General features: G+C 41.5%; 1 protein-coding gene across 2 annotated transcripts in view; it reads right to left on the bottom strand.

Moving 5' to 3' along the window:
- Positions 1 to 22,793, bottom strand: part of LOC129695751 (myosin-IIIb) — a 164,306-nt gene that overhangs the window by 24,572 nt on the left and 116,941 nt on the right. For both annotated transcript variants that reach the window (XM_055633018.1, XM_055633007.1), the window contains exons 18-25: positions 18,548 to 18,667; positions 16,702 to 16,787; positions 15,793 to 15,840; positions 10,258 to 10,305; positions 9,059 to 9,150; positions 6,783 to 6,944; positions 5,261 to 5,391; positions 454 to 635 (exon numbers count right to left, since the gene is read on the bottom strand). In XM_055633018.1, the coding sequence (XP_055488993.1) occupies positions 454 to 635; positions 5,261 to 5,391; positions 6,783 to 6,944; positions 9,059 to 9,150; positions 10,258 to 10,305; positions 15,793 to 15,840; positions 16,702 to 16,787; positions 18,548 to 18,667 (869 nt within the window). The remainder of the gene's footprint in view (positions 1 to 453; positions 636 to 5,260; positions 5,392 to 6,782; positions 6,945 to 9,058; positions 9,151 to 10,257; positions 10,306 to 15,792; positions 15,841 to 16,701; positions 16,788 to 18,547; positions 18,668 to 22,793) is intronic.

Genomic DNA, 22,793 nt, shown 5'->3' with positions numbered 1-22,793 from the left:
CCCGACTCAAATCAGTCCAAAGTATTTACTTATCTACCTCTCCCTCGACCCAGACCAATCCTCACTCCCGTTGGCCTTAGGCCATGTGCACTGATAAACTTCCCTGCAGTGGATTGCAACAAAAGGTACATTACCTGTCCAAGACCACAGGTTAAGTCATATAATCGGTATCTTTAAGCAGAATTGCAAATCTGATAACATTTTGTTACTTAGCTACCACATTCACAATCAATAAAATTAACCATGCTACAGGCGACACCCGCAGTACAATTGTTCAGGTTACGGTAATTCCCTACTGCAGAATTCACAAATTACTACCCACAAATTTGTAACAGATCTGAAATAAAATTTGCTCTCACAAAATTAATGTGAGCAAGAATAAACAAACACCAAATTTCTTTTCTTTAAATATTAAGGATAGATCGCACCAAACTGACCATGAACCATACTCACCGTCTCGTAATCACCCCATGAAACCAGCAGGGGAAAGTACCATTCTGGACCACTTTGCGAGCCTGAGTTTCTTTGAACCATCGAATTGTAGCCCTTTTCTTATTAATTCTCAGCTCCTTCTCCGCTTGCTCCTGAAGCCAGCTGGTGTTCATGTTATCCCGAGAATTATCGAAGGGAGTTGCCTAAAACAAAGGATTTGTTTATAGTAGACACCTTGAATCTCCTACCGAGGTTATTAAAGTGACAGAGGAAGATACTAGCACTTGCATGAAGAAATGTGCCCATTGAAATGTAGTTGCAATTGAAGGTCACTACTAAGCATTATTGACCCCTGATTTCCAAATCTCCTTAGTTTTTGATTCTTTTGATTTTCTACCCAAGCTGTTAAATTGGGAAAAGGGAAAAGTGATAAAATAAATTTGCTGGGTTTGGCAGCTATTTTCATCCTCACCCACAGATTCCTCATCAACACTGGGATACTGAAATAATACCAAATGAAAATAAATTATCTTCTCCTTATATGGCTGGGATCAAAAATATTGAAAATTAAATGGCAAAATTTAAAAATAGCAGAAAAAATTATTCATGTATATTAATCATCAATATATACTTTATAATCTATAAAAAAACAATAGGTGAAGTTAGATTAATGTAATGTGATTTTTTTGAGACAAACTTTAAAGAAAGAATAAATTTGAAAATAAACTGATTTGTGATCATTTGAAGCAAAATAACTCCTTGCTTTTCCTCTGAAGATGATTTGACACAGCATAACCCTGCAATAATTGCTAATGGAACTGAATGCAAAGTATTGATTTGGGTAGAAACTTGGGCCAGTGTTAGGTGTTAGACATTAGACATGCTCTCTAATTGTCAAAATGTGATTAATGTGTTCTACAAGGATGTTACAAAATAACAGTATTAGGCTGTGGGCCGAGCATCAAAAATGTGTCTAGAAATGGAATTTCGTGACCCAAGTCACCAAACTACATTAAATGTTCACATATTGTGTACATTTTTTAAATATAAATCACCCCTGAAACGCGATATGAAGAAGACTTGCACATTTTTTATTAAATTTGAGAAAAACCTGAAAATTTTCGGGTGATTTTTAGTCCAATCAAAGCACGTTTAACATTGAGTTGTCTGCCAGTTGGCCAATCACGCGCTTTGTTTCAGGCTAGCACACAAAATGGCTAAGGGGGCTTCACAGATGCCTGTTTTACTGGAGATTCCGATTTGTTGTTCTGTGGAATAAATGTCGTGGAAACTTGCAGCAGGTAATTGTATTTAGTGGGAAAAACATCAAAAAGGCTGAAGAAAGTGCTGCGAAGTGGATTAAAGTGCAAGAAAGCCTTGAAAGCAAAGTTCCTGCTGAGGTCCTCGAACACCAAGATTTAGGCAGCCAGGGACCAACTCTAACTAAAAGGTAAGATCTAAAGTCTGAATTTATGAAAATCTACCTGGCCTATCAGGGAACCAAATATAGACATAAAGTGCTGGAGTGACTCAGTGGGTCAGGCAGCATCTCTGGAGGAAAGGATTAGGTGACATTTCGGGTCGGGACCCCTCTTCAAAATACCCTGCTGAGGTCATCTGTTATTGGCCCTGATTTGGCCCGGTCTTTTTTTGCTTCCAGTTCCCCCCTACAATCATCCCGAAGAAGGATCCCGACCAAAAATGGAATCTATTCCTTTTCTCCAGAGATGCTGCTTGGCCCGCTGAGTTACTCCAGCATTTTGTGTCTAACTTGCTGATTCAGACAGTTTTTGATTATCAAGGATTCTGCGCTGACTCTTTACTCTGAAACACACGTTGGAAATTTAAATTTGGGCGCAACTAACATCATCTTACTACCGTGGGAACTCTTTAACTCAACGGGCAGGCAGCAGTTAATTGTTGCTCCCTTCAGTTTCCCAGGGGGTCGGGCCAGGACTGGAGTTGGGAGGGACAGGTGGGGGAGTCGAGGGAGAGGAGGGGGAGACAGATGGGGGTGTCTTCATTTACTGGCGGCGGGTGTCTGCCACTGAAACAGGCAGGTGAGATTTCACATCCACCTTGTGTCGCCTCTCTCTCTCTCCCTCCCTCCCTCTCACACAGGCTGAGAGACCGTGCCTCTGTGAGTGTACGTCTCTTTCTCCTCCTCTCCCACACACACTAAGACCGAGGTACTGTGCTCAGTCCATCTGTGTCTCCCACATACACAGTAAAACTCTGCTTTTTGTGTGTATATACGTCTCCCCTCTTTTCTCTCCCCCCCCACCCCTCTCTTTTTCCCCCTCCCCCACCTCTCTCTTTCTCCCCCCACACACAATAAGACCGATGTATTCTGCTTAGTCTCTCTTCGCTCCCACACACACAGATAGACCAAGGTCATGTGCGCTCTTTCTCTTCCGCAAATCACCCCGAAGTACATCACACTGCCTCTGTGCCTCTCTCTCTCTGTCTCTCACCCCCTCTCTCCTAAGTAATGTGGCATCTTCCTGCAGTAAAGTCACGGCATTAGCATGTCTCCAAATGAACCAATTCAACCAAGGGAGGGTATTTATAGTGTGTGAAAAAAGAGTGACATCATTTGTGCCACGTGATGATTTAATTACACTTGACAGTTTACAATGTTCATTCAAGATTTAACGGGAAAGCTCGGGAGACGGACAAGTCACTCGCACAAATAAAAGAAATGCCGAGTACCGTGGGAACTCTTTGTCTACCCCCCGTTATATCGTGTAATGTCGTGCTAGACCACGACCACTGCACTCTGGTTACATCTTGCGTCAAGTCGCCCCGTGAGAAAGGCCCCCTTAGAGAGCGGGGCGGGGGGGTTGGGGGTGGGGGTGGGGGAGGGGGGGCATTAGCATGAGAGAGAAAGGGGGTGGGAAGGGGTGCGAGAAGGAGTGGAGACACTTTTAAGAAGTTTAATAAAGTTTAGCATTTTAGCTACCTAGGTCCTGAAATTCCAATGAGCCAGTCGAAATGCCCGGTCAGCGAAGGAGATTGCCTACGGCTGCCCTCGACTGCCTGTAACTAAATAGCGACCCCACTCCACTGCACTACGAGTTAAAAAGAACCATGCCGACCAAATTTTACTCTGGGAAATTATTTTAATATGCTGAAAATGTTTCCGCAACCTAGCTGAGGCCGCGAGTATTCGGGAACTTCCCTCTAGCATGAAGGAGAGTTCCAGTGCCCTCACAGGACCTCCTAGGACCTTGTGTCGGCCATGCTGCAAGTTTGAGTCCAGGGCAAACTCTTCTAAACTCGCAGATTAGGTCGCCCAAGTGGGACAGCCCCTTTAGTTCCTAACTTCTCCACCAATGGGAACAGTTTCCCCCCCCATCTACTCCATCTATATCCTTCATGATTTGAAAGGAACCGTAGTGGACCCAAACAACACCATGTCGAAGTGGAAATGGTTGAGAGCTTCAAGTTCCTTGGTGCAATTATTACCAACAATCTGACGTGGACCAACCACGTTGAACTGATAGCCAAGAAAACACATCAACGCTTCTACTTCCACAGGAGACTGAGGAAATGTAACAAGTCTCCAATTACTTGGTGGCACAGTGGTGCAGCAGTAGAGTTGCTGCCTTACAGAGCCAGAGACCTGGTTCAATCCTGACAATGGGTGCTGTCTGCATGGAGTTTGTACGTTCTCACTGATCGTGTGGGATTCTGCCGGGTGCTCCAGTTTCCTCCCACACTCCAAAGCCATCCAGGTTTGTAGGTCAATTGGCTTCGGTAAAATTGTAAATTGTCCCTAGCGTGTGGGATAATGCTAGTGTACGAGGTGATCACTGGATGGCATGGACTCGGTGGGCCAACGTGCCAGTCTCAACATTGCATCACTAAAGTCTAAATCTCTAGAGTCTAAAGTCTCTTACAAACTGTTACAGATGCATTTTCGGGAACAGCTCTGCCCAAGACCACAAGACATTACAGAGTTGTAGATGTAGTCCACTCCATTATGCAGACCAGACTCCCCACCATCAACACTATCTACACTTCATGCCACCTTGGGAAAATGGACAAGATAATAAAACAGCTTCCCGCCCTGGTCATTCATTCGTCTCCTCACTTCTGTCAAGCATAAGATACAGAAGCTTAAAAAGCACATGACCAGACTCAGTAACAGCGTCTTCCCCTCTTACCAGGCTTCCGGACAATCCTTCCATAAACTAGTATACTGTCCCATTGTCCAATTTACCCAATTACCTATAGTGGACTTTGTCTCAAACTGTTACACTATAATGCTGAAAACAATATTCTGTGCTCTTTGATAATAAATCTAAACCTAACCACCCCCTCCCCTTTTGTAGTCTCTCCAAAGCCTGCATTTACACCCTGATGTGACATTTTTCCACACAGAGAGTTGTGAGTCTGTGGAATTCTCTGCCTCAGAGGGCGGTGGAGGTCGGCTCTCTGGATTCAAGAGAGAGCTAGATAGAGTTCTTAAAGTAGCGGAGTCAGGGGATATGGGGAGAAGGCAGGAGCGCGGTACTGATGATCAGCCATGATCACATTGAATGGTGGTGCTGGCTCGAAGGGTCGAATGGCCTACTCCTGCACCTATTGTCTATTAAAAGTGGGTGCAATTGACCAGTTGTACCCAAACCAGTGCTTTACAAAGACATCATGACTTGGCTTTGTATTCTAGACCTCTATTAAAATCTGACCAGTTCTTCAGCCAATAAAAATATTTGTAGGTTTATTTGTCATAAATGGAGAACTCGCCCCACACACATCATGACTATGGAAGTGAAAAAGTGCTTGAATTAAAGATAGAATTTCCTTTTTTGGAAATACATACCTCTATTAATTTACTTCGTGGTCTGGGAACAGGAGGCTTGACAGCTTGGTGAAACATATCTACGGCTGCAGAACGAGGACGTGGGAGTGGCTTCTTTTTCCGCGGAAGTGGAACAGGTTGTGTCACCGGTCCTGCATAATCAACAGATGAATATTTTTACATGCAACTGATTATGTATTTCCAATGTTTACATATTGTTCTATAAAGTTCACATTTCAGTCTTTCAATTCAACTGCTATCACATGCATACATAGTATTTGCTATTTTGCTCACCTATTGATCCTTCTGGTGAACTGACAGCTGCATTGGTTGTTATTCATAGCCAGTATGACAGCGCAGCACAGGAACAGGCCCTTTGGGTCACTATGTCTGTGTCGAACATGATGCTGTTAAACTAATCTCTGCTGCCTTCTTGTGATCCATTTACTCCATTCCCTACATCTTCTTTAAACTTTCTCCCTCTGACCTTAAAAGTGTGACCTCTAGTCTTTGACACTCCAAGAGGCCGAGCGCTGAGGCCTACAGTGGTGGAGCAGTGTGGAGGACACCATGGGTACGCTTGGCCAAGCCAGGACTTTGAGCTTGATGAAATGGTGCCAAACATGGTGGTGCTGGCATTATATGCAAAATGAATTCCACTATGTAATGTTTAATTGCATATTTGACAATAATTATCCATTGAACCATTTACATCTGGGAAAAATATTCTGACTGTCCATGCCCCTCATAATTTTATATACTTCTACTAGGCCTTTCATCAGTCTCTGACTCTCCAGATGAAAGTTTACATTTGTCCATCTTCTCATTACAGCCAACACCCTCTACTCCAGGTCTACCTGGTAAACCTCCTGCGCCCTCCTGAACTTCCCACATTCCCAAGAACTCTCTCAAGATTCTATCACTCATCCACACACTAGTGTAAATTTGCAGAGGCTAATTACCCTGCCGACCCATACGTTTTTGGAATGTGGGAAAAAAACAGGAGCACCTGCATACTTGTGGTTCCGACTGTATTTCCCAGAGGATCCATCACTAAAAGTGGCATCCATGATAAGTGGCATCAATGACAAGTGGCAATTTAGTTAATGAGCATGATTTTCTCAGAGGGCTCCTGCGCTATATCCCTGCTCCTCCTGATCCCTCTGGCAGTTATCCGTTCCCTCTGCCTGTACATTCTAATGCCCCTGTCCCACTTAGGAAACCTCTGGAATTTGTGCCCCACCCAAGGTTTCCGTGCAGTTCCCGGAGGTTGCAGGTGGTTGCAGGTAGTGGAAGCTGGTGGGGAGACTGACAAAAACCTCCGGTAACCGCACGGAAACCTTGGGTGGGGTGCAAAGTCTCCAGAGGTTTCCGTTCAGGTTTCCTAAGTGGGACAGGGGCATTAAGCCTCTGATGTTATCACGACCCTGAATGCATTCTCGATAACGTTCTCAATTCTGAATATTTAAAGGAATATTGTTCATCTACACTGAGATATTGCATCATTACTAATAAGTATACATGAAGACAACTCAAAACCTACTTTCATTTTTCCACTCCATTTCCTGCTTTTTTCTCTCGATTTCCTGCTCCAATTCAATCTGACGTCTTTCTTCAATTTGTCTCTCTATTTCCAGCCGGCGCTGGTTTTGAAGCTCAGCCAACAAAACTTTGTACTTGCTTTGACACCGGAATCTTTTATAGCCTGAAGAATAAACATTGAAATATATTGGGCTATTTCAATAAGATACATCCCTAACTCAATTAATTAATTAATTTATTTAAATTTATTAACTTAAAAATAAACATAAAATATGAACTTATTATGAAGAATAAGAGCAACACAGTTATGCAAGATTATCTCTATGGTCTGATCACACTTTTGCTTGGCTGTATCACAGAGAAATCAACTAGAATCATTCCCCTGAGCAGAGAGAAGATTTGACGACAATTTCCCATGTATGATAACATGAAGCTTGCACAGAATATTCCATCAGAAACAGGCTATTGTTTTCAAACTGTCCATTCAGTTATTTATATTCCACTTAAGTATTTTTCCATCCTTTCAACCTAAATTTGGGCAAAATGTGGAAGGACTCCATCTTTTACATTAGTTTTGAAGAATGTTAGAAAACATTTCAGGGAGCTTGTTTGTTGTTCCTAGTTTATCCTTTAAGTAAATTATCTCAACAAAGAACAAGTACTACCACAGTATCCAGTGAGACATAGTGCCAGCATTATCTCACAAATTTATTAAGTCAAAAGGCCAATGTGAAAACCTTGATTAGGAACACCCACTGACAGATTCTCTCAAGAAATCGATGTCAACTTCTAAAGTGCTGATGCACTTTGACTGGCTTTTGATAAGAGTCTGAAAATATTGATTTAACAACAGATACATCGCAACATACATGCAAAACATTGCAACATACATGCAAAGCAGGATAGTTTCTGATTAACTAGGGGTAGTTTGAGGAGAGGTTATTGTATGTAGGTGGCATTACTCCCAAAGGATCCCTTGTCTTTTGCGCGGGCATGGATGGAAGCTCCATCAAAAAGAGCTTATTGAATTGTTATCAGGATACTACAGATAATATACAACATTCATGGTGATGGACGTGGTGAACTCTGGGCACAATGATACAGGCCAGACAGAAAATGTATTGTCTGCTGGAAGATACCAAACATCTTGTGTGTTCCTGCAGCTACTCCTATCCTGATGGACAGCAAGCATTCTAACACACCTCTATCTTCAACCACATTAGTGGCAGCAAAGCTTAGAGTGGCCAGAGTGAAACTCTTGTATAGAGCCTGCATATTCTGCTCTGCTCTTGAATCCTTGATATTAGTTGGCACGTCAATAACCAAGGCACTATTTTTGGGGACTCAATAGACAATAGGTGCAGGAGTTGGCCATTCGACCCTTCGAACTAGCACCGCTATTCAATGTGATCATCTGATCATCCCCAATCAATGATGACAATGACCTTGCAGCTTAAGAGCTGGGCATGTTGATTTTGCATTTTTTATTTATTCATTTATTACAATAGTTGATCGATCATATAAACAAACCAGGAGAGGGGAAAGAACTGACGTGTTGGCCGTGTGGCCAATTTGGGCCGAAGGGCCTGTTTCCACACTGTATCACTCTATGACTCCAATTGATGGGGAAAAAATATTGATAAATGCAACTTAATTTTTAATTGATCTGTTTACCAGCATCTTTTGCCTACAAGAAAAGAGCACTGGTTATTACTTGTGGTTTATGAAACCCATCGTCTGTTACTTGTCAGCCCAAAAAAGGCCACCATCTAGAATTGTGATGAGCTATTTATGTGAAAGATTGGCAGATGGCACTCTGATAAATATAGCTTTGAATTTTGCTTGGCAATTAGTAGAAAATCAAAACACAAGATCACAAAAACATATTTATATACTTCAAGTTTGCTTGACAGATATGTCAAATCACCTGAAGGTCAATGAATGAATATGAACTGCAATCGTGCAGGTAAAAAAAAGACATTAAGAATTCAAAATGTATTTACAGGTTTTATTTGGAGCAGCAATCCTAGAGAATAGTCTAAGATGCCAAAATATCAATTGACAAGAGTTTGAAATAAATTTGATAGTGAAATTGAAACTTGGTTTCCTTCATGGCAACATGACTACATTTCCTCGTGTTATAATTGAAGGCTTAGTAGTTATCAGTTCTTCTTCTATCACCAAGATAAAACATTATTAAAAACTTCAAGAAAGATCAATTCTCCCCCAATAAGAACAGCAAGTTTTGAGATCCAAACAGGGAGGTTTTATGCTTACTTTTCTGAATAATTAATGCTGCTTTTTCAAGTTTTTCGATGCACTTTGCTAATTGATCCTGATGCCAGTGTTTAAAGAACAGACGTGATTTTCTGCAAAGGGAAAATAAAGCTCAACAAAATCAGCAACATAGTACTAATTGGATGCAGATTCATCACAAGACAGATCTTGAATTTAGGATTTGTTGACATAACCCCAGAATAAATATAATACTTCATTTATATTTGATATCAACTTGATTTATATCTACAGACTTCATTAATATTAATAAATGCTGCGTTGTCAATTAAATATGCAGAAATAGAGAATGGAATTTCTGTCACCAGAAGTTGATGGGTTAACTTGGGTTGGGAATATAAAAAGGCAGAAATGTGAAATGTGAAACACCACTACCATCTCTCTTCTAGCACAGGCATGGACTTTGTTCTGCAGATTTCAGACACCCTTCCAAGCTACAAGTGGGAAACTTTACAATAACTGAGGCACATTCTGCAGTTCCAGCATTTTCACATTTCCCAGCCTCTATCTATTGCACAACTTCCCACCTCTCCACTCCATCCAACCACTTCCTCCTTGCCTCAGAGAGTTAACAATCAACCCGATATGTGTTAATACATCTGAATTTGCGATTGCAAAGAACGAATGATAAAAACCAAACTGCAATTTAAATGTTCAGATAAGACACGCAAGCTCAAATGTTGAGAGGGCAAGGGCAATAAGAAGCACAAATATGACAGCAGAGTATATTTGTGGTGAAAAAGAATAGAGATTGAGGGTTAGAATATCAATAAGAGGCACTGAAATAATTGCATCCGGGAGACACCAGATGCATGAGAAAGGTCATTCTAAATGAAAACTATGCAGATCCCCAGGAAACAGATAAAACATAATCCACAAATATTGAAAACCTGTAGAGCAGGAAAGGCCACTGTTGGTGATGCAGCATCTGATAAAACTCAGGCTCGTGCTTTGGGTTGAACATTTGATGAACAAGACAGATTAACTCTCAGTGCTAACCAATAAGTGTTACTTATTTCTGTAGATCAGACATTACATTTCCAGTTTAACTGAAATCTTAAAAAAAAACACAGCATTCAGTATTCTTGCATGCTAATGAATATATGAATGTAAGAAAATTGTGCAAATTTTTAGACTGCTTCCCATACTCTCAGCAATGTTCCCTTTGGACTGCAACTTACCCAGTCCTCCACTCGTTCAAGTCAGTAGTTTGAAGAATAGCCAGGCAACTGTGAGGTAGAGAGAAAACTCAATTTTACCATAAGTGATAGACATGTTATATTAAAGGATAGTTCTCTGGAGATTACACAAAAGCAGAATTGAAAACAGAATTTGTTGGAAACACTCATCTGTGGAAAGAGAGAGAGTTAATATTTCATGTTCTTCAACTTTAAACATTAACATCGATCTTTCCACAGATGCTGCCTGATCTGATGATTGTTTCCAGCATCTGTTTTTATTACTTCAAAATTCCAGCACCTGCAGTTTTTGATTTTCATTTAAATGGAATTAAATACTTTGAATTCACTGTTATGAAACTATACATGAGAGCCACAGCCAGTTTCTATATACATTGAATATAACCAGTTTCCATTTGAATAAGAAATACCAAAAGATCTTGCCATCTTAAATAAAACCTCTTAAACAAATACACATTATGTATCATACTCAGAGGATAACACATACAGTATGGCAGTGCAGCACTTCATTAGATCATTGATGCATTATCTTAAAAATGTACTCATTCCCCAAATGATGAGCTGACAACTTGCTCTCTCAGAGGTGGGATAGCTGTCAAATGTGTCTTTTGATCCTTAACAATGCCTTAAATTATGCAGGATTTCACAATCAGGGATGGCTGTTTATCGGGTTGGAGGCAGGTGACTAGTGGGGTGCCTCAGGGATCTGTGTTGGGTCCTTTGTTGTTTGTCATGTACATCAATGATCTGGATGAAGGTGTGGTAAATTGGATTAGTAAGTATGCAGATGATACCAAGATAGGGGGTGTTGTGGATAATGAAGAGGATTTCCAAAGTCTACAGAGTGATTTAGGCCATTTGGAAAAATGGGCTGAAAGATGGCAGATGGAGTTTAATGCTGATAAATGTGAGGTGCTACACCTTGGCAGGACAAATCAAAATAGGACGTACATGGTAAATGGTAGGGAATTGAAGAATACAGTTGAACAGAGGGATCTGGGTATAACCGTGCATAGTTCCTTGAAGGTGGAATCTCATATAGATAGGGTGGTAAAGAAAGCTTTTGGTATGCTAGCCTTTATAAATCAGAGCATTGAGTATAGAAGCTGGGATGTAATGTTAAAATTGTACAAGGCATTGGTGAGACCAAATCTGGAGTATGGTGTACAATTTTGGTCGCCCAATTATCGGAAGGATGTGAACAAAATAGAGAGAGTACAGAGGAGATTTCCTAGAATGTTGCCTGGGTTTCAACAACTAAGTTACAGAGATAGGTTGAATGGTCTTTATTCTCTGGAGCGCAGAAGGTTAAGGGGGGACCTGATAGAGGTCTTTAAAATGATGAGAGGGATAGACAGAGTTGATGTGGACAAGCTTTTCCCTTTGAGAATAGGGAAGATTCAAACAAGAGGACATGACTTCAGAATTAAGGGACAGAAGTTTAGGGGTAATATGAGGGGGAACTTCTTTACGCAGAGAGTGGTGGCGGTGTGGAATGAGCTCCCAGTGGAAGTGGTGGAGGCAGGTTCATTGGTATCATTTAAAAATAAATTGGATAGGCATATGGATGAGAAGGGAATGGAGGGTTATGGTACGAGTGCAGGCAGGTGGGACTAAGGGGAAAAACATTTGTTCGGCATGGACTTGTAGGGCCGAGATGGCCTGTTTCCGTGCTGTAATTGTTATATGGTTAATAGGAGATTGTATCATGACTGACATTTTACTTTGCTAATTTCCTTGTTGGCTTCTTGTTGCCAAGAAAATGTAAAGCCAATTCATTCCTTTCTTACGATCCATAGCTTCTTCACAGCCACTTTGATAATTAACTGATATTAGGCGACTGAATCTGGGCTTCTTCACTACGTACACGTCAGTTTCACTTATCATTATGAAAAGACAGCTGTAGGAATTATTTTAAATAAATTATTTTTAAACAAACAGAACATTAAAATATGCTTCCTGCTAGTCGAGTCTTGAGGTTCAGAGAGGACAGAATAACTCCTTTGGTATGGTTCCAGGATCTTTTGTTGAAGTAACAGCAACAGAATGCAAGATTCATTGAGGGAATTCACCAGGAATAATATTATCCTCCAATCTCAGAGTGTTGGGTAATGGTAACATCTTACTTAATAGCAGTAGAGTGCAGGGCTGAGAGTCAAAACATTGACAATTCCTTTCTACTCCTCACAGATGCTGCTCGATCCATTACTTTCCTCCACCAGCAGATTATAGCATAAAAGTACTGTATCGTCGTTGTACAAATGGAAATTAAGGACATATGACAGAACAAAAATTGTTTAGTAACATGGCTCAGAAACACTCTGTTGCAAAAGGTCATTCTTTGATCAGTGTTATTAGCATTTATCAACCCATACAATATACATGCACAAAGATGAGCACGTGTACACCCAAATGTACATGTGTACAGCTGCTTTCACAAACATGTATGAAGACGAACGCACATCTGTAGGGGGATAAGAAGCTTGCCTAAATGACCAAATTTCTCCACACCCCCTCATCAATGAAAAAAACAACACCTAAATCACTACCCCCCACCTCCCTCCCGATCTCCCACTTGTCTGACCCTCTGATTGAGTCACCCAGTACAAGAACAGGCCTCACAGCCCAGAAAGTGCACACCCAACTGAGGCCTGTTTTTAAGCTGTGTGTGCACACGTGCTCATCTTTGTACATGTGTGTGTATGTGTTAATAAATGCAAACAGTGGACGAAGAATATGAGTTGCTGCAGCAGAGTGTTTCTGAACCTTGTAAATTAACAATTTTAGCTCTCTGCCATTTATCCTTAACCTGCTTGAACAACGACGATACATAGAATCAGAACCTTTTTTGCAACAATCTGCTGGAGGAACCTTGTGGGTCGAGCAGCATTTATGGAGAAAAAGAACTTCTGATGTTTTAAGTTAAAAGCCTGCAATCTGCTGCTATTAATAAGGATTTACTATTACGTAACGCCCGTTGTTAAGAATGGAGGATAAAATGATGCTGGGTAAATTACTTCAGTCCCATCTTCCAGCACGTGGTCTGCAGCTTTCTATGCCTGGGCAATTCAAATACTCGCTTAGACACGTCTGAAATGCTGTCAGTGAGTCTGCTTCTCCACTCTCTCAGGCAGTGTGTATTCTAAGCAATCGGCACTCTCTCAGGCAGTGTGTATTCTAAGCAATCGGCACTCTCTGGGTAGAAAGTTCTCCTCAGATCCCCTCTAAGTCTCATAACCCTTACTTTCAATCTACATCCTTTCATTTTATCCTAGGTTTGATATGGGGAAACATTTCCCGCAATCTTATATATATCCCTCATCATTTTAGTAACCTCCATCAGCTCGTAACCTCTTCAACTTCTGGGAAAATAGATTCAGCCTCTCCAGTGTCTCCTAGCATCCAAACCTGCTCTGCACCTTCCCTGCCTTCCACCACCACCACCACCGTAGCCACCATCTTCATATTGCTGATCCCAAATACACCCTCCCGCTTTTTTTTTTAGTTTAGTTTAGAGAATCAGAGTTGAAACAGGCCCCTTGGCCTACCGAGTCCACTCCAACTAGCTATCTCCACACACCAATGCTATCCTACACATACTAGGGAAATTCACAATTACACCAAGCCAATTAACCTACACACTTGTACGTCTTTGGAGTGCGGGAAGAAACAGGAGAGCCTGGAGAAAACCCATGCAGGTCATGGGGAGAACGTACATTCATCTTAAACAGCACCTGCAGTCAGGATCGAACCTAGGGCTCAGGCGCAGTAAGACAGTAATTCTACCACTGCACTGCACCTTGCCTCCCCATCCCACATCCTGATGCTGGTGGGTCAGATCCCCAATTTCATCCCTGGCCCTCCTTGAGCCCAACCATTATGCAGGCCTCAACTGACCATTCTCTCCCCGATGCTGCAGATCAGCTTCACTGATCTCCAAGACTAGCCCAGTTCCAACACACCCACTCAGCTGTAATGCACTCTTCTCATTCCTGGTCTTCTTTACACAAGCTCAACAGCTCACCTACCTCCCTAACCTGACCTCAGGAAAACAGTAAGGTGTTCCATGTTTAAAGCAGAAAATAAGCCATAACTGCTAACTTTCAACAGTTGTTGTTCCACTACAATAATGCCACTCTTGCAGTAATCTATTGCATTTTGTTTTAGTTAGTACAAAGTTCACGTTATAGGAGTAGAATTTGGCCATTCAGCCCATCAAGTCTACTCCGCCATTCAGTCATGACTGATCTCTGCCACCTAATTCCATTTTCCTGCTTCTCCCCATAACCCTTGACGCCCGTTCTAATTAAGCATTTGTCTATCTCTGCCTTAAAAATATCCACTGACTTGGCCTCCACAGCCCTCTGTGGCAATGAGTTCCACAGATTAACTACCCTCTGACTAAAGAAGCTCCTCCTCACCTCCTTTCTTAGAGAGCGCTCTTTAATTCCTCGGATATGGGGCCCAAATGTGCTCACAGTACTCCAAATGCGGCCTGACCAGCACCTTATAGAGCCTCAGCATTACATCTCTGTTTTTGTTTTCCAGTCCTCTTGATATAAACGCTAGCATTGAATTTTCCTTCCTTAATACTGATACCATTTTGTGCCCAATACAATTGAAATCAAGTTCTATTTATTTTCTAATGAGACCTTAAAGGTCAGATTTTTTCGTTTCATCATTCATAACCCTTTAAGGAACAGGTCTGATCTGGTATAAAGTTTTAAAATGACCCAAGCCATTGATTCTACATCCGAGCTACAGCCGATCCAAAATTTGCTCAAGCAATTTTGTCCATTTTCAACAAAATTATATTTTTACAGAAATAAAAAGTAATTGTTTAGGGAGGAACTGCAGATGCTGCTTTACACCAAAGATAGACACAACGTGCTGGAGTAACCCAGCAGGACATGCAGCATCTCTGGAGAGAAGGTGGAGACCCTTCTTCAGTCTGAGATCAACCATCTCCACATCTCCAGAGATGCTGCTTGTCCCACTGAATTCCAATAGCATTTTGTGTCCATCTTCAATACAAAATAATTACGGTTATGCCACACATAAATACCTTTGATCAAAAAGAGAGGACATAAGCAGCAGTATCCTTCTGACCTTCTCACCTTGACCACAATAAAATGCTGGGCCACATGGCTTATCTCAACCTGCCCTGACCATGTAAGAACTTTCGCAGAATATGCATCCATCTCCCCACGGGGCTCATAAATTGGATAGGCATATGGATGAGAAGGGAATGGAGGGTTATGGTATGAGTGCAGGCAGGTGGGACTAAGGGAAAAAAGTTGTTCGGCACGGACTTGTGGGGCCGAGATGGCCTGTTTCCGTGCTGTAATTGTTATATAGTTATATAGATCACATCACCACAATCAATTTTAGGAAACATACAAACACCATAGAACTGTTTTACTGAAGTTAACAATAGCACTAAAAGAGGAATTGTATCTGTAATGGCACATTCAGTTAATCCTTTTCATTGTAATTTCGCTTTCGTTTTTGTTTTACCTTTCTTTGGTAAGTGGAACATCGGGGGTAATAAGCAGTATTCCATATCTGTGAAAAGAAATTAACCAGTGAGCCAAGTTTATTTAAACTTCCTTGTACCCCTTTTGTATGCTGATTTTCATATTACATTTTCAACTTATAATATTGCAATTAAGTGTAAATACAATTTCTATCTGGAACATTTCCTTGAGACAATTAAGGACAGGGATCAAAGAGGAGTTATGAGTTCAATTCACTACTATGCTTTCTAATTTTTCTGCCATCCAAATTATTGTAAATCAGATTCCTTATAATTTACATTTCTTTACCAACTCCATCTTTACTAGCCTTCCTCATACCTATTGCAGCAATCTTCTATTAGCCCCTCTTCATCTGACTGAAATTATATTCTCACTTAGAAAGACTTCCACAGCGTGAACAGCTTTGAAATTTCTCGTTCATCAATCCAACAATATTCCAGTCACTCATGATCTCCTTTGCTCCACTATCACTCTTATCATAGAGTCTTTCAGTCACACAGTGTACAAACAGGACCATTGACCCAACTTGCCTATGCTGACCAAATGTCCCACCTATCTGCTTTTGGCCCATATCCCTCTGAACATACCCTACCCATGTACTTCTCTACATGTTTCTTAAATGTTGCTCTCGTACTGCCTCAACGACCTCATCTGGCTGCTTGTTCCATGCACCCACCACCCTTATGTGTAAAAAAAGATACCCCTCAAGTTCCCATTAAATATACGAATATCCTATGAATATAGTAAACCTCTACAACATTTATCTTGCTTGTAAAACCCCTTTTTAAAATTGTTCTTAAAATAATTTCTCCAAGAGAATCTGACAACGTTTAGTTCTCTTTTAAAAATACACCACAATATTTATCACGCTGAATGCAAATTGCTCTACTTTTTTACAAACTCCTCGAAAAATGGTCGCCAAGAATATCCATCTCTACGAATCCGAGTAGTTTCCAATAATCCATTGTATCGCAGCTGAAATAAATTGGAAACAATGCAACATTAGATAAAAAACAACTGAACATTGCAAAATTAGTACATTAAAATCAAAAGTTAGTTCAACTCATAATCTACTTTTTTCATACCACGAGTAAATGATGGTGGCACCCAAATTTTCTGTAAAATAAAGCACTTACTACTTTTTGAGAATTACTTCCAATTGACCATTTTAACATACTCATCTAAAAAAGTGAGGTCAGTAAAGGCTGGGATTTTAGGCAGTAAACAACATAGAATTTTCCTAAAAATTTACATTTCCAAATGTTGTGGTCACCATGAGCCAAAGCTAATATGTAGAATGATTTAACCCCCCTCCCATTGGTTTGCAAATCATATTAAATCATTAACCTGGGGACAAACAGCAGGGATATATTCAAATTCTTGACCCCGTCTCAGCCTCACAATATCACTGCAGGAATTCTTCAGGGGCAATTCCAAACCCCATGCACCTTCCATTGCTTCATCAATGATCAGAGTAAGAATTGGAGATGTACAATTCCATTCACATCTCTGTCTCAAATGAAACAGACCTAAGCTGTGTGCATTAAGGTAGATAACATTAAGGAATGGGCTGATAAGTGGCAAGAAACATCCATGCCACAAACGTGCCAGGCAAAGACCACCTCAAAAGAAAAATGTGGCTAACAACCTACTCTTGATGCCACCATGCCCCACTTGTCAAGTCTCGGCTGCATTGACCAGAAATTTAATTGATCCAATCACTTGAGCTTAAAAACAGTAGGAACAGAATGTAGAGTTTATACATAGCAAGTTTATAGAGGCGATCAAACTGCAGTACAAGTACAAGCAGGCAGAAACAGAATGAAGTCCACTCTTACAAATAGCTTTTCTTATTGGAATATCAATGAGGGCAATTATTCCTCTGAGATGCGCAGTTATGAGGTGGGGTAGTTGTGTTAACAAATAATGAGACATTGCAATGGTACGGAATCAAATCAGCACAAAAGTACAACCAGTACAAATTGGCAACAGCATTTCTTCTTTCATTATCAGCACAGTGGCAGCTCAAGGCTGCAGTCTCAGTCCCTGCTCTACTCTTTATACACCCATGACTGTATTATGAAGCAAAGTTCCAATGCTATCTTGACAATACCACAGTTGTGGGATGGGTAATGATGATTTTGCACCAGTATTACGATTATTAATTCATTGAATTAAAACAAATATTTTTGATTATCTGCAGACACTGCAAGTACATGACAATTAAACACTCGAGTTTAGATAACCCTTGACTCTCCTATTGATTAAATGCGTGTTAATCTCTGCTTTGCATATATTTAATGATTCTGCATCTACATCTCTGTGGTATGGACATTTCTAAATGACCAGTAGCACTAATCTTGGCACTAAGGAGGCTAAAAATTCAGTTTTCAAATCCATGTCGCCTTCCATTTTTGAGAAGAAAAGGAATATTTTTGAGTTATCAATTGAAATTAAAAACATTTAAATTTTTGAATTCTACCACCAGCCGTTTCAAAGAAACAAATAAATATCCGAATAGAATGGTGCTCCTGGTGCATTTAAGATGGATAAATAGTTTTATTTTGTTTTATAACGCATCTACATATTAATATTTTCAAGAAAGAATTGTGGTTTCATTTTTATTTTGAGAGTAAATGTTTAGATTTACCTTACTCTGATTATGAACTGCATTTCAATATCACCCGATCATAACTTGAAATTTAAAACAATAGATGCAAGACTGAAAAGCTCACCTGATCCATGAAAATTTTGCTGTCGAGCTGATCAGGCAATTTATTAGTATTTGGTTTCACACAGCGAATGAAATGTGGGTTTGCAGAAAACATCTTCTCCATCAGCACTCCTAACGAATGCTGGAAAATAAAGTTAAACACAGTGTTCATGATAACATTTCATTTCAGAAAGTATTGGGTTTATACATACTCTCTTGCTGCACAGCACAAGAACCACACAGCAATACCAACATTAGTTCCCAGCTCACACTTAAACTGGAATGAACACAGACACTTGTGCATAAGCACCAATGCAAGTTTCTGCATTGCTGCTAGCCGTTGTCAGTGTCGAACAAGCTGTAATTTTATGCACATTTGTTCACATTAAGCCAGTCGGCACATAACTGCTGAATATGCAGAGATAAAAACCAACAGACATTTGGCTCAGTTGTGGACAAATGTTTTAATTTCCCCCAAAATTTTAAAAATTGTTCATGCATTTTACTAATTGTAATTCCGTCATGTCTAAACCATTGACTCTTTCTCATACTGTTTTTAAATCTTGTACTGCGAATGGCAATAATGCCGCTTAAGTATCAGGAAAGTGTTCTTTGTAGTTTCAGCAAGCAACAACCCAGATAATTAGCTGCAAACAATATCTTAGCTCGTTTAATTTTAAAATCACAAATACGACTTTCCAAGAGCGACAAGAGGAATCATGATGTCATGTTAATTCCAATTTAAATTAATTCATATTTAATTTCTTAATTGAAGATTCCTTGAGCAGCATTACTTTATCTATATTAGATTCAGATTCAGATTCAATTTTAATTGTCATTGTCAGTGTACAGTACAGAGACAACGAAATGCATTTAGCATCTCCTTTGAAGAGCGACATAGCAAACGATTTTGAATAAAAAAAAAAATAAAATAAATAATAAGTGTCCGGGGGGGGGGGGGGGGGGGGGGGGGGGGGGGATTGGCAGTCACCGAGGTACGTTGTTTAGTAGAGTGACAGCGGCCGGAAAGAAGCTGTTCCTCGACCTGCTGGTTCGGCAACGGAGAGACCTGTAGCGCCTCCCGGATGGTAGGAGGGTAAACAGTCCATGGTTGGGGTGAGAGCAGTCCTTGGCGATGCTGAGCGCCCTCCGCAGACAGCGCTTGCTTTGGACAGACTCAATGGAGGGGAGCGTGGAACCGGTGATGCATTGGGCAATTTTCACCACCCTCTGCAATTCCTTCTGGTCGGAGACAGAGCAGTTGCCATACCATACTGTGATGCAGTTGGTAAGGATGCTCTCGATGGTGCAGCGGTAGAAGTTCACCAGGATCTGAGGAGACAGATGGACCTTCTTCAGTCTTCTCAGGAAGAAGAGACGCTGATGAGCCTTCTTGATCAGAGTAGAGGTATTGTGGGTCCAAGAGAGGTCATCGGAGATGTTGACTCCCAGGAACCTGAAGCTAGAAACACGTTCCACCTCCGTCCCGTTAATGTGGATGGGGGTGTGCGTGCCGCCTCTGGACTTCCTGAAGTCTACAATGAGCTCCTTGGTCTTCTTGGAGTTAAGGGCCAGGTTGTTGTCAGCGCACCATGCTGCTAAGTGCTGGACCTCCTCCCTGTAGGCCAGCTCATCGTTGTTGCTGATGAGGCCAATCACCGTTGTATCATCTGCATACTTGATGATGGTGTTAGTATCATGTACAGGTGTGCAGTCATAGGTGAAGAGGGAGTAGAGGAGGGGGCTCAGCACACAGCCCTGAGGAACGCCGGTGTTCAGGGTGAGTGTTGAAGAGGTGTGCTTGTCTAACCTCACAGACTGGGGTCTGTTGGTTAGAAAGTCCAGTATCCAGTTGCAGAGGGAGGGGTCGATGCCCAGGTTACCGAGTTTGGTGATCAGTTTTGATGGAATAATGGTGTTGAATGCTGAGCTGTAATCGATGAACAGCATTCTTACATAAGTGTCTCTGTTGTCAAGGTGGGAGAGGGCGGAGTGAAGTGCCGTTGAGATGGCATCCTCCGTACTCCTGTTCTTGCGATAGGCAAACTGATAGGGATCCAGTGTGGGGGGTAGGCAGCTTTTGAGGTGTGCCAGGACCAGCCTCTCGAAGCACTTGGTGATGATGGGGGTAAGTGCAACTGGGCGGAAGTCGTTGAGGCTTGCCGCAGTGGAGTGTTTTGGCACTGGCACGATGGAGGTGGCTTTAAGGCAAGTGGGGACAACTGCTTGGGCAAGTGACAGGTTGAAGATGTCAGTCCAGACGTCTGTCAGCTGCGCAGCACAGGCACTGAGCACGCGCCCGGGGATGCCGTCAGGGCCAGCAGCCTTACGTGCATTAGTCCTACTCAGTGCCACGTACACGTCGTAGGGGGTGAGTGTGAGGGGTTGGTGATCGGCAGGTAGCACAGCCTTGATGGCTGTCTCTAGATTGTCCCTGTCGAAGCGGCCATAGAAGTGATAAGCTCATCAAAATGGCGGCGGCGCGGGCACACCGCGATGCCCTGTGTCTCCCTAGAATGGGAAAAATAGCAACTTTATCTATATTAATGATTATATTTATCAGTATTTATATCTCAGTATTGAAATAGGTTAAAAAAAAAGGGTGATTACATGTCAAACAAATTACAATCATGCTAATGGAGCATATGTCTTTCACCTATTTTTCCCCTTAAATTACCTGAATTAATGACAAGAAAATGGTATAAATAAAACAGTAACATAGAAACATAGAAATTAGGTGCAGGAGTAGGCCATTCGGCCCTTCGAGCCTGCACCGCCATTCAATATGATCATGGCTGATCATCCAACTCAGTATCCCGTACCTGCCTTCTCTCCATACCCTCTGATCCCCTTAGCCACAAGGGCCACATCTAACTACCTCTTAAATATAGCCAATGAACTGGCCTCGACTACCCTCTGTGGCAGAGAGTTCCAGAGATTCACCACTCTCTGTGTGAAAAAAGTTCTTCTCATCTCAGTTTTAAAGGATTTCCCCCTTATCCTTAAGCTGTGACCCCTTGTCCTGGACTTCCCCAACATCGGGAGCAATCTTCCTGCATCTAGCCTGTCCAACCCCTTAAGAATTTTGTAAGTTTCTATAAGATCCCCTCTCAGTCTCCTAAATTCTAGAGAGTATAAACCAAGTCTATCCAGTCTTTCTTCATAAGACAGTCCTGACATCACAGGAATCAGTCTGGTGAACCTTCTCTGCACTCCCTCTATGGCAAGAATGTCCTTCCTCAGATTTGGAGACCAAAACTGTACGCAATACTCCAGGTGTGGTCTCACCAAGACCCTGTACAACTGCAGTGGAACCTCCCTGCTCCTATACTCAAATCCTTTTGCAATGAAAGCTAACATACCATTCGCTTTCTTCACTGCCTGCTGCACCTGCATGCCTACTTTCAATGACTGGTGTACCATGACACCCAGGTCTCGCTGCATCTCCCTTTTTCCTAGTCGGCCACCATTTAGATAATAGTCTGCTTTCCTGTTTTTGCCACCAAAATGCATAACCTCACACTTATCCACATTATACTGCATCTGCCAAACATTTGCCCACTCACCCAGCCTATCCAAGTCACCTTGCAGTCTCCTAGCATCCTCCTCACAGCTAACACTGCCCCCCAGCTTCGTGTCATCCGCAAACTTGGAGATATTGCCTTCAATTCCCTCATCCAGATCATTAATATATATTGTAAATAGCTGGGGTCCTAGCACTGAGCCTTGCGGTACCCCACTAGTCACTGCCTGCCATTGTGAAAAGGACCCAGTTTACTCCCACTCTTTGCTTCCTGTTTGCCAGCCAGTTCTCTATCCACATCAATAGTGGTGAATCTCTGGAACTCTCTGCCACAGAAGGTAGTTGAGGCCAGTTCATTGGCTATATTTAAGAGGGAGTTAGATGTGACCCTTGTGGCTAAAGGTATCAGGGGGTATGGAGAGAAGGCAGGTACAGGATAATGAGTTGGATGATCAGCCATGATCATATTGAATGGCGGTGCAGGCTCGAAGGGCCGAATGGCCTACTCCTGCACCTAATTTCTATGTTTCTATGTTCTATGTTTCTATGGTAATGGGGCATATGTCTTTTACCTATTTTTTCCTTTAAATTACCTGAATTAATGACAAGAAAATGGTATAAATAAAACAATAGTCCTAGAGAGGTCCGTGAGACAAAATCAATAAATCCCAAGGATGAATCTATGTCCCATAATTTTGAATGAGATGACAATGAAGATGGTGGATGAATTATCATCTTGCAATTT

The sequence above is a fragment of the Leucoraja erinacea genome, chromosome 1, assembly GCF_028641065.1.
Source record: "Leucoraja erinacea ecotype New England chromosome 1, Leri_hhj_1, whole genome shotgun sequence".
Lineage (NCBI taxonomy): Eukaryota > Metazoa > Chordata > Chondrichthyes > Rajiformes > Rajidae > Leucoraja > Leucoraja erinaceus.
This window is presented reverse-complemented; position numbering and strand designations above follow the sequence as displayed.